Here is a 12272-nt window from a genome sequence, read left to right as displayed (position 1 = left end):
ACTGTTAACTTCTCAAGTTCCTAAAAGTACAGGTCATTTAAGTGCTGAAATCTAAATAGGATCTTTATACTATTCCATCCAATGCTAAGAGACTATTATTAAATGGACAGAAAATAGTAATAGAGTTGGAAGACTGCATGAGAATTGCAAAATGCTATGTTCTGAACATGCCTTGGCCATAGTAATTCTAAACTCATAGTATCTGTGTTTACCTGGTGCACTGGGCCTGCATACCTAACAATATCCAGTTATGGATAGGAGAAGGGCTGAAGGGGCCTTGTCTCTCCTTATTTAAATATTGCCTACTGATGGATGCTGGGAAATCTAAATATCATTACCTTCAGATGTGAGCTCATTGGTGGTCCCACCATGTTCTGTTGAATATTTACATACTTCTGTTCCCACAGTCAACTCTGATTAAACTCAGTGGGTAACAAACAAAATGGTATGCCATGAACATAGAAAAAGAAAAGAAAAACAAAACAAAATGAAAACCCCCAAAAACATAAAAAGAAAAAAGAATGGTGACCAGGGTCAGAGAGACCGAGAAGAGTGGCAGAGTAAGTCATACTTGTAAAATTTATATATGAAGAACTGTCAAAAGAAGTAATTTACTCAATAAAAGACCATCCCTTGTATAACTTATACAAACTCCATCATCCTAAAATGTACAGAGCATATGTAAAGAGATGAATGCCCTGAAAAACTCAGCAGAAATGTCTGTTTACCAGGCAGGTTATGGTCACTGGGTAAAATGCTGACTGAAAAACAGCAGCTCAAAGACTGAATTATGAAAATCATAAACCTAGGAATCTCCCTGTCATCCAAAACAGTTCTTTATAAGTAAGCAATTTCCCTCAGCGTGGTCTATTCTGACTCTTGTACTTGGAGCTTGTACTTGGAGGAACATCAAGGGGCAGGAAGGAGTGGAAATACCCACTGTAACCCTGTCATAGAGGGCTTACTGTTTGTTCCCCATTTTCTTTTCTACAGAGGAGTGTGCAAGGATCCCAAATATGATTATGTTTTTTAGCTCCCTGGTGACCACCTTCTGGGCAGCACTCCATCTCAGGACTCTGGTACTGGCTGCTGTTACCTTCCTGTTCCTGATTAATATCCTCAGAAGCCGTCACCCCAAAAACTACCCACCAGGGCCATGGCGTCTGCCCTTGGTGGGCAACTTCTTTCAAATAGACTTTAAGCAAACCCACTTGGTGCTTCAGCAGGTAAGATGGGGCTGAGGGTGTCTTGTCTGTATCATGACACTAATCCAAAGTTGTAGGTTGGTGATATTCCAACAGCCCAGAAAGGAGGACAGGGGTACAGGACTCTAAAGCTTGTTCTGTGACTCTGCTAAACTCACTATAACTTCTGTTTCTTCCAGTCAATAGACTCCATTATTCTTCCCTTTAAAATGTTGGCACCATGAAAGTAGTACCTGTTTTGTAAATCTGTTCCACTGCTCTAGAGTGGTAGAGTTTCTGTTTGTTGTTCTAATCTTGTATATTTTATTTGGCCTATTGTTTCTTAAAGAAGTTAGGTCAAAAGGAATCACTTTAAGTTTACATATTTTCCCATGTTTATTTACTTACTTCTATGGGGGTTGTGTGCTCTCCACAGAATAATTTTCATCTGTTCTCAGAAAAGCATATAGAACTTCACTATAAGTCCACTAACACACATTCCTGACATTTTTGGATCCTCAGACATTCACACACTGAACTCTAACTATTGAAATACTTTGCAGTTTGTGAAGAAATATGGGAATGTATTTAGTCTGGACTTGGGCCGATCACCAGTGGTGGTTGTATCAGGACTGCCTTTAATCAAAGAAATGTTTACCCACCTGGACCAAAATTTTGTGAATCGCGTTATGAGTCCTATTAGAGAACGAACCACAGGCAAAAATGGTAAGTTTCTGTTGTGGATAGCTCTGGGGCTAATTATTTTTGATGGTAATTCCATTCTCCTATGAGTGAATGCGAACAAGGAATAAGCACTCAGGTGATTTCCTGTAAACCTGCTTCCCACCTTAATTTGTAAAATAAAGGAGAGCCTATGATTGGGCAGATAAAAGGGAAAGTGGAGCAGAAGGTGGGGGAGAGAAGTAGGAGAAAATAGAAGAGGGAGAGGATGCAGAGGAAGAGGAAGAGGAAGAAGAAGAAAAGCAGAGCAGAAGCACATGGCCTGGAGAAACTGCAAGTTCTAAGGGGTCTCATAGAAGGAGAAGATGGTAGTGTAGCTGTAGATCCTAGGCACTCAGCATGTGTTCATATTAATTGTATTGTGTTTTCATTGCCATGGCATAATTAGGTTGGAGAGATTTACTGCAACAAGTTTCTTGGCCACAGTAATGTGCACTTTATATTTTTTGTGGTGTATTACACTTGCTTTGCCATCCACAACTGTATAAGAATTGGTAAGAAATTCCATTGTGAAACATTGTCATTTTAAAGGAAGCTGCCTGCGTTTCCTGATGGAGAGCCATGTGTTGTTGGCTTCTATGAGGAATTATAAGTAGAAAGGTAATAAGCAGGACCACAGAGTGCTGTCTGAAATGCCTTAAATTTGTGAAGTCAAACAGTTGTGTTTAAGGTATTTTAGTTTAAAGTAGAGCTGGAGAGTCAGTATCAACAGTTATTATTGAAGATTGTAAGAGTTTACAATGCTCAAAAATGAAGGTGGATAAAAGAAGAGGTTTTCAAGAAGATTTCCACTATTTCAAGATATGGTAGGGAGTGGGTGAGGGAACACTTTCTTAGAGGCAAAGGAGAGGGGAATTGGGTAGGGGGTTCATGAGAGACCAGGAAAGGGTATAACATGTGAAATATAAGCAAATAAAAAGATAAGAAAAAAGAAAGTAAACTAGCAAGTTTACATAACCTCTTTCAAGACTATTGTATACTTTTGTCTGCATTAGATATCTTCCCATAAGCTAGTATTTCCATTTCTTGACCTCTTTTCTAAGTTGTATATATACACTTATACTTATGTAGATAATTTCATGCATGCAAAGTAAGGCATGTGAGAGAACATGTGCATATATTTTTCATTCTGAGTTTGGTCATCTTCTTTAATTACACTTTCCAAAAGCATCAATTTTCCTGACAATCTCATTTTACTTTGCAGCTGAAGAATATTCTAGTTTGTATATTTATTGCATTGTTATCTCCGTTAATCTGTTGACACTCCTCTGGGCTGGTTCCATTTCTTTGCTATCACAAGTAAAGTAACAATTAACATGGGAATTAATATATATCTATGGTAGGTGTGGTGGTTTGAATGAGAATAGACTGCCTAGGCTCATATATTTGAATTCTTGGACTTCAGTTGGTTGAAAAGTTTGGGAAGGATTAAGAGATATTGCCTTGTTGGAGGAGTGGTGATCACCTGGGACTGGCATTGTCCAGATATCTCTCTCTGCCTCAGGCTTGTGTCTCAAGGTTTCAACTCTTAGTCACTGCTCCAGAACTATGCCTGCTTGCCTAATGTCATGTTCCCTGCATTATAGTCATAGACTCTAACCCTCTAAAGATATGAGCTCTTAGTTCAATTCTTTTATATATATATATATATATATATATATATATATATATATATATATATATATAAGTTTCTTTACTCTGTTTTATCACACCAATAAAGAAAGAATTAATACAGTAGTATATGGTATTCTCTGGGTATACTTCCAGGAGTAAATTATATAGGTTACAAAATAGACTACATTAGCTATTTGGTTTTGTACTTTCAAATATGTCTTTTTTTTTTTCATTTTTTTGTGTGGTGGATACAGGCATTAAATGTAATTGATAGAGAAAGTGGAAACCATATACAATTATCAATTGCTTTAGAATAGCCAGTCTAACTGTAAGAAGTCCATTGAGATATATAAAATTGGCACAGGGCAAATGCTTAAGTATAATATAGCTGAATGATGCTTTTATTTCTGAGTTCATTAGAAAAGAATGGTATTATTTAATTTTTAAATGTATTACAATTTGGTATGAAGAAAAAGGAAGAAAATATATAAATATTGACCAATAGAACCACTGAAAAGGAGAGGAAAGACGGGTATAAGTTACTGAAGGGCCATGTAGGGTAAGGTTGAAAGGTCTTTTTGTATCTGATGCTAGGAATGGCCTTTTACTTGGATAGCAGAGACCACACTGGCATTGAAGAACATTGAAAAGCATTCTAGAATTAAAACAAACAAGCATATACAGAGAAAGGGGGGAGGAGATACAGGTATCACTTCTGCCTTCAAAGGATTGTCTGAGGATATACCTACATCTTCTCCCTTTTCTTTCTCTGTTCCTTTGTTTCAAATATTCATCTTTCTTGCCTTCTGAAATCATTTATATAAAATTTAAAGTTGTCCTTGTAAAGACTTTCTCCTGTAAAGCAAGAGTATATACTTCCGTGTACTCTTGGTGTCTAGTGTAACATAAATCCATAAGTCATTACTTAGAATTATGTGACTTTTGACAAAAGTGTGGTTTTGGCATCAGGATCCCCTGAGTTTTGCTTACTTAATTGACAGCTAGTTATTCTAGTTTGCTTTCTATTCCTTTGAAAGACACCATGATCAAAAGTATTTGAAAAAATAAAGGAACGTTTTCTGAATATGTATTTGAATTATAGCTCATTATTGAGATGAGTCAGTGTAGGAACTGAAGCAGATGCTGAAGTAGAAACCATGGAAGACCAGTGCTTACTGCCTAGCACACTGGCTCTTGTTCAGATAGTCTTCTTATACATCTAAGGCTCTCATACCCAGGAATGGCACCACCCATGTTGGCCTGGAGGCTGGACCCTCACACATTTATCATCACTCAGTAAAGCTTTTTTACAGAGATGAATAAAGGCCATTCTGTTTTATACATTTCTCCAATCGTAGTTATCTTTCCACAGGTAACAATAAAATCTAACCAGGACATCCATCAAAAAATAAAAAATGGACTTGGTGGTACTGACAACCTCATGGAGTTTCTGTTTTAAATTACATAGAGAAACTTTACTGATGTTCTTGATGCTCTAAGATGTCAGTAATATTAACCATTATGTCCACTGTTAGGGATTTTTGCATACATCAAGTCTCATGTCTCTAGTATTTGCAGCATGTTTATATAATAGAATCATACTATTGTTGTATTGAATTTTCATTTTGTAGGATTATTCGTATCTAATGGCCAGACATGGAAGGAGCAAAGGAGGTTTGCCCTGATGGCACTGAAGAACTTTGGATTGGGAAAGAAGAGCTTAGAGCAGTGCATTCAGGAGGAGGCCCATCACCTTGTGGAAGTCATAGGAGAGGAGGAAGGTAGGCATTTCAAAGGGCATGTCTAGGATGCCATGAAGAGATATTTATCAGTTCCTAACTATTTTTCTGTTGTTCTGACATAATACTTGACAAAACAAAATTAGTAAATGAAAAGTTTATGTTGAATCACACTTTATGTACCTTTAAAATCCATTTTGGCAGGGAAGTTCTGGATGTAGGAGCATAACGTAGTAGGTCCCACTAAACATAGAGTTAGTGCTCATAAAGGGTGCTGATGCTAGCTCTCTTTCTCATTTGATTTAATCTAGGACCCTATGAGAAGTCACTGCCCGCATGTGAGTGATTTTTCCATGCTTCACATAAACTTTTCTGGAATAGCTCTCACAGATACACTAGTATGTTTCCACAGTGATTCTAAGTCCAAATGAGTTGCCAATAAAGTGAGCTATTATGGTATTTGTTCCAGGATTTGTACTCCACTAGGATCAGATGGTGAATGTCTTACCACAACCATGTCCTGGAGTGCTACAGCTAAGCCACAAAAGAGATCAGTAAACACATAGAATTTAACTTCTGCCTATTTATCTGGCTTCTTAGACACTGGCAAAATCCTTGATAAATTTCAGTCCCATGTAGGATTCTGTGGACACAGCTTCTTATATGCTTCTTTGTTATGTATGTTATATATCACATCGAGTCAAATCTCTATAGAAAATAGAAACAAATAAGTTTGAAGAACACATGTTCCCCTTTCTCCACCTCCAGGACAGCCTTTTAATCCTCATTTGAAGCTCAACAATGCCGTTTCCAATATTATTTGCACTGTCACCTTTGGGGAGCGCTTTGAGTATGAGGACTGCCTGTTTCAGGAGCTGCTGAAGTTACTGGATGAGGCCATGCATTTGCAGGGGTCAACAGCAGGCCAGGTAAGTAGAATGACCACTTCTCCTGACTTGGCTGAGGAGTTGGAGAGCGTTATTGGTCATAGCACCTTCATTTATGTTTTCTTTTTTAAAATCTAAGATAGATTTTTTTTAAACTTTTCTTGGTTTTTTTTGTTAATTTCACAACATACACCCCAATCCCACTTATTTCCCCCTTCCCCTCATAACTGCCTTCCGCCCTTGTAACCTCCCCCATAATAGTGAAAAAAAAAAAAAGAAAACTCTTATAGCAGCTATAGTTGAATCATAATATATCCCATGGTATACGCTTTTGTCCATACATCTTTACTTGCAAGTGTTCATTGAAATGACTCTTTGTTCTGGTATGAAGTCTCTGGCTACTGATACTCTGTCAATACTGAAACCTCAACTTCAACTCCTTTAAGATGCCCCATTGTTGCCCTCTGTCATGGAGAATCTATAGATCTGGATCTGTAGGACTGGCTCCTTTGTGCACTTCAATAGTTTATCTATGGTGTAGAGGTTGGAGTGAACTAATTCAAATCTCTGGATCTAGACCTGAGATATATCTGAAGTGGTCATCTCACCAGCTCTTCTGTGTTCAGGCCCTCAGGACTGATGGACTCCCACCCAATGAGGGCAAGCTCTACCCTGATGCTCAGTTGAGGTGCAGTGCCTGCTCTCCTGAGTCCTGTAGCTGGTAAGGGTCATGGCCAGTCTCCTACTTTCATGACCCTGGGGCCAACTCTCCTGCCTGCCATAAGTGATGAGGATCAGGAGAAGGGAGGAGGGTATTTCTAGCTTGTGGGCACCACAACACAGTAGACAGGAGGCAGGCAAGCTTCCCCACGCTTCTGACCTCAATGCCAGCTCACCAGCTACCCCCCTATTCAGAGCCAGCTCTACTATGTGCACAGGCAAGGTACAGGGCCTACTTTTTTGAGTGTTGCTTTCCGTGGGGAACATGGCCAGTTCTCTCACTCATGACTATGGACAGTGCTCTTGTCTGCCATAGATGACAAGGGAGAATGGAGGTGAGGAGAGCATCTCTTCTTCATCTGTTCCACCACTCAGCAGAAACGAGGCAAGGCCATTTTTTTCCTGCCTGCAGTATCTGACAAAGGGACAAGGATGCTGGAAAGCATCTCTCCCTTGTCCACACTGCCCTCATGGTAAACAAAATGTGAGGCCACCTGTACCATGACCATATGCTTGGGGCCAGTTCATCTGCCCACCAGGATCAGCTCTACTGTGCTGCCCAGTCAAGGCACCGGGTCCACTCTCTAAAGTGCTGTAGATGGTAAGGGGTGGGGACAGCTCTCCTACTCTCATTACCCCAGGATCCTGTCTCCTACCAGATATAATTTTTTAAATGTAAATTCAATACACATTCTTGAAAATACTCAGTTGACATTAGGATTCTCAATAATAGGGAATATTATATCAAATGTTTCTTTTTTTTTTCTTTCTTTGTAAAATGTTTGTTTTTAATTTGCATTCTTCCCTATCACCTTTATGCCTACAAGGCATCAGTGACACTTGGTTCAGTGTGCACACCACACTCTACCAGCTAAGAAGCACTCACAGGTCAATAAGATATGTATATACTAAAATCAGTTAACATTTTAAAAAAGATATCCATTAATTGAAATATATGTGTCCAAGGATGAGCACATTTTATTCATATTAATATTTAAATGAATACAAAGCAAATGCAAATGTTGTGCCTTTTATACTTAAAATTATCACAGCTGTCATTATTTAACATAAGTTGATTCATTTTGATCCACTACTTGTTATAATCAAGTTTATATTTGCCTGCTACTAATTGATAATGAGAACTTTTCAGTCATACCTCCTACTTGTATTAAAATAAGATTATTTTACCTAGTAAACATGACTGTGGTGCAAATTAACCTGGAATGATTCATAAAAATGGAAGTATTATTACTTGGCATACATAGCACAAAATAATCAGGATTGAAATGATTTTGCTAGTATGAATCAAGAGAATGAACATGAACACATTGATTTTAGCAGGGAAGAGTGCCCAGGCTTCTTCCACAGTGTTCCTCAAGCTTTCTCTCACAGAGTTCACTATTTCAGAACTGCAGGACCTTTACATTTAGTGTCCAGAGGTGATCCAGAGAAGCTTAGCCAGAATCTCGAGAGTTGAAGACTGAGCATAGACTTTCATAAGTATATTACTGCACTAAATTATCATCCCATGATGCTCAAGGTAGAAAAAGTATCTATGTCAAAGTGTTTCTAGAACATACTCAAATATTTGAGTATGACCAAAATAATTGGGATCTTGGGCCACCTGTTGGTGTGTCTATTTTCTCATGTTAGTTTATAAGGTAGAAGTACATATCTAAATTCCTTCCAGCTCTAAAGTCTTGTAAAAGCAGAAAATTTGAAGTCCATAAAGAAATGCAGGCCAAGAAAATTATCAAGGTTGGAAAAGTAAGCAAAAAGACACAGAGCAAAGAAGAAAATTGAGCTTTGAAAGGGGTGGTGGTGGCGGTGGTGGTGGTGGTGGTGGTGCGTGTGTGCGTGTGTGCGTGTGTGTGTGTGTGTGTGTGTGTGTGTGTGTGTGTGTGTGTAGTTACACATATATTCATCTGAGGGCAGAGTGTGGAAGACTATTTTCAATATATTCCTTAAACATTCCTCATAGTACCTTTTCATGGAGGGTTTTACACTGAACCTGCCGCTCATCACATCTACTAGAATAGCTAGCCAGCAGGATCCAGGGATCCACTTGTTTTCCCTTTCCAGCATACACAGTATGCGGGCACACATTGCCACACCTGGCAGTTTTTGTTAATGTCAGGAATCTGAACTAAGATTCTTATGGTTATGCAGCAAGCACTTTATCAACCAGTCTACTTACCAGACCCTTATTTTTAATTCTTATGCCATTTTTTTTTCTCTTGATTTAGAGTTCTGGCCAGAGTTTATAGTGTGCTCAAATTTTCTACCAATAATTTAATAATTTAATTTATTTATTAATTAATTTAATTATTGCTTCTTTTACTTCTGTGAATTTTTACTCTATATTATTTTCAACAAAAATACTAGACACATATAAATATATTTCTTCTTAGTGGCCCTAATTCCTAGTAATAGTTTCTTTTCTAAGGAGCAATTTCTTTCATGTGAATATAAATAATTCTCTTTCTTGGATTTCTGCCAAGTTTTCTATTATTTTGTATTTGAATTTTGTGCCTTTATGTTTTTGTTGATATTCATTATTAGTTCTCCGAGTCTTTCTTACAATGCACTTTCATCATATTCACCCTTTCTCCCAGCTCCTTCCGTCTCTATCTCCTTTCTACATCTACCCATTTTTGTCTTCCTTTGTTGTTATTGTTTGCTTGTCAATTGCCAGTTCTGATATGGTGATGGTAGTTTTGTTACATACCTCCGTTCTCCTTGATTGCATTTGGTCTGCCTTGCATCTACACAGTGCTGGGGATGCTATCACAACCATTGTGAGTTCCTACATGCAGTTGCCTTCTTGTGTCTGAGAGACACTGCTTCCTTGAAATCACCTGCTATCTCTGCCTCTTATATCTCTTCTACTTCCTCTGCTGCAATGATCCTTGAGCCTAGAGAGAAGTTGTGATAATGGGTGTCTTTTTTAGGCCTGAATATTCTTATTATCTTATTACTCTTTACATCTTTGGTCTCTGTGTTAATCACTAGCTACTGCAAACAGAAGACTCCCTTTTCTCTGATGAGAGTTGATATATGCATTGATTTTATTTTTAACTGTGCTACATGAGCAGCAACTTTATATTTTTAATATATCTGTTTGAAACTCTGCAAAATCTCCATATAACCTTTTTACCACTGTACCATATTCACATAATTATTTGTTTTGCTTGTATGTAAATCTGTTACAATGATAATATTGACTTCCCACAGGATTTTTTGTTTTGTTTTGTTTTGTTTTTGCCTTTACTGGTTGCATTTCAGATCATGCCATTTGCTCTGATTTTAGACTATTTTTATAATGCATGGAAATATCATTTTGCTATCACACTAAGTCTTCAAAAAATCTATTCTTACAGCATTTTGTAACTCACTACACAAAAGTGGCCAATTGTTCTATATTAATCCCAGAAAATATTCATATTCATATTATTATTATTATTATTGTTGTTGTTGTTGTTGTCGTTGTTGTTGTTATTGTCAAAGTTATCCTCTGTTTTTCCTCTTACTCAGTCACATGGAAATTGATGCCAAGGTGTCTTTATGGTTATCTTATTTCTCCAACCAGCTCTACAATGGCTTTCCACATATAATGAAATATCTTCCTGGACCACATCAGAAAATATTCAGAAATTGGGGAAAACTGAAATTGTTTGTTTCTAATATTGTCAAGAAACACCAGAAAGATTGGAACCCAGATGAGCCAAGAGACTTCATTGATGCTTTCCTAATAGAAATGCAAAAGGTAAGGAATATGCTTCCTGTATCACCTTCTTACAGAAGAACTGGCCATTTAATAACAAAAGTACTCGATAACATTCCCTGGATTTACAGTGCATTAACATTGTGTGTACATGTTTTCCTCTCTAGAAGTCGCTCTGGTAAGTTGATTTTGAGATCTGCTCCAGGTTCTAGAACACATCTACATGTCTAAGATCATAGGGTTTAGGAAATTATTTTCCTGTTCATTATTTTCTCATTTTCAATAAGTGGTCTCTTGGCATATGGTCTCTTAGCATAGACTGAGTTTCTGAATTGGAATGATTAGAAGGAATATATGTTGTGCATGGACATAAATTTGTAGTGTTTGAAAGGGGGAGTAGAACATCTTAAATATGGGGGAACTAGCCCTCTGCTGAGATGTGTCTGAAAGATCTTCCTCTTATGGTCATCCTGGGGTGGATATGACCTGTATATTACTGCAAAGTAATTGACAGGGATTTGATCTTATTTTTACATTGCCTCCCATAGCTTTCCAAGTTTCACTATCTTCCAATGTTTAGGGAACCAGGGATTCAATTTTATAGTGCTTGTACAAACTTATAGAGTTGTTGCTCTGAATATTTTGCACCTTTAGATCTTAAGAAATAGTTCAGTATTATAATGGTTCACGGATGCTTCATGTATCCCATGTTAGACAGCAGCTACAGGGTTTCATGCAGGCTTTATAGCCTGCAGGAAAACAATCCAAGTGAGGTAAGAGTGAATGTCAGTTCAGCTTAACTTATTTGCCCATGACTGATTCAAACTTCCAGAATCTAATGCCAGGTCATTTACTTTAGCCATATTTGAGGACAGCACAGTTTGGGGGAAATTTTTTCTGACAACTCAGTCCAGTGAGTATAACAAAGCTTAAGACATGTTTACATTTGCAATAGTCCATAGTACATCTGTATAATAGTCTATAGTATGTAGAAATAGTATATTTAGCTTCTTTCTCTCACAAACATAGGTGTTGGTGACAAAAAGACAGACTTAAAGATTTAGGGCCTAAAGAGAATGACTGAAGTAGCATATTGACTGCCAAAGAAGGGATCGGCCTAGTCTGAGATAATATAGAAGTCATTTAGGCTGTTGAAAATTATAAATGACAACTCTCATTGGAATGGATTTAATGGACCGAAAAGCAATGCTCAGCATTTAGGGTGAAAGGGCATGGGATAAAAATAAATAAATTCTGGAAGATTCTGGCGATATCTGGCCTTACAGATAGCAAAGGATCACCAAGTTGTAAACTTCATACACTCATAGCATTCTGCGAGGAAGACAAGAAGATATCCCTAACCTTTGAAGCAGTAAGTATGCATGTTTAGCATTCCTGGTTTCTCCAATGCTCATCCGCATACATGAATTTTTTTCACTATAAATGTAACAGTAATTTAATTTGGCAGCTGCATCTCTTTACTTTATGCTGTTCTCCACTAACTGCACAAGAAACCAAGATTTATTTAAGACTGCACCTAAATACCTTAGGAATTAAATGATCTATCTTTACTTTTTCTTTCTTTCTTTCTTTCTTTCTTTCTTTCTTTCTTTCTTTCTTTCTTTCTTTCTTTCTTTCTTTCTTTCTTTCTTTCTTTCTTTCT

The 12272-nt window shown here is 37.5% G+C and overlaps 1 protein-coding gene across 3 annotated transcripts in view; it reads left to right on the top strand.

Annotated features, from left to right (window-relative positions):
- The first annotated feature begins 894 nt into the window (after positions 1 to 894).
- Positions 895 to 12272, top strand: part of LOC110323251 (cytochrome P450 2J5) — a 20636-nt gene continuing 9258 nt past the window's right edge. The window contains exons 1-6 of one of the 3 annotated variants that reach the window (XM_029540072.1): positions 973 to 1226; positions 1748 to 1910; positions 5171 to 5320; positions 6047 to 6207; positions 10475 to 10651; positions 11595 to 11597. In XM_029540072.1, the coding sequence (XP_029395932.1) occupies positions 1017 to 1226; positions 1748 to 1910; positions 5171 to 5320; positions 6047 to 6207; positions 10475 to 10651; positions 11595 to 11597 (864 nt within the window). In that variant the 5' untranslated portion in view covers positions 973 to 1016. Of the gene's footprint in view, positions 1227 to 1747; positions 1911 to 5170; positions 5321 to 6046; positions 6208 to 10474; positions 10652 to 11594; positions 11598 to 12272 lie in introns of all 3 variants that reach the window. The other 2 variants (XM_021200401.1, XM_029540071.1) reach the window with 2 other exon arrangements.

Source organism: Mus pahari, chromosome 6 (genome assembly GCF_900095145.1).
Source record: "Mus pahari chromosome 6, PAHARI_EIJ_v1.1, whole genome shotgun sequence".
Taxonomy (NCBI): domain Eukaryota; kingdom Metazoa; phylum Chordata; class Mammalia; order Rodentia; family Muridae; genus Mus; species Mus pahari.
The sequence above is the reverse complement of the archived record's forward strand: the minus strand, read 5'-3'. Positions and strand labels throughout refer to the sequence as shown.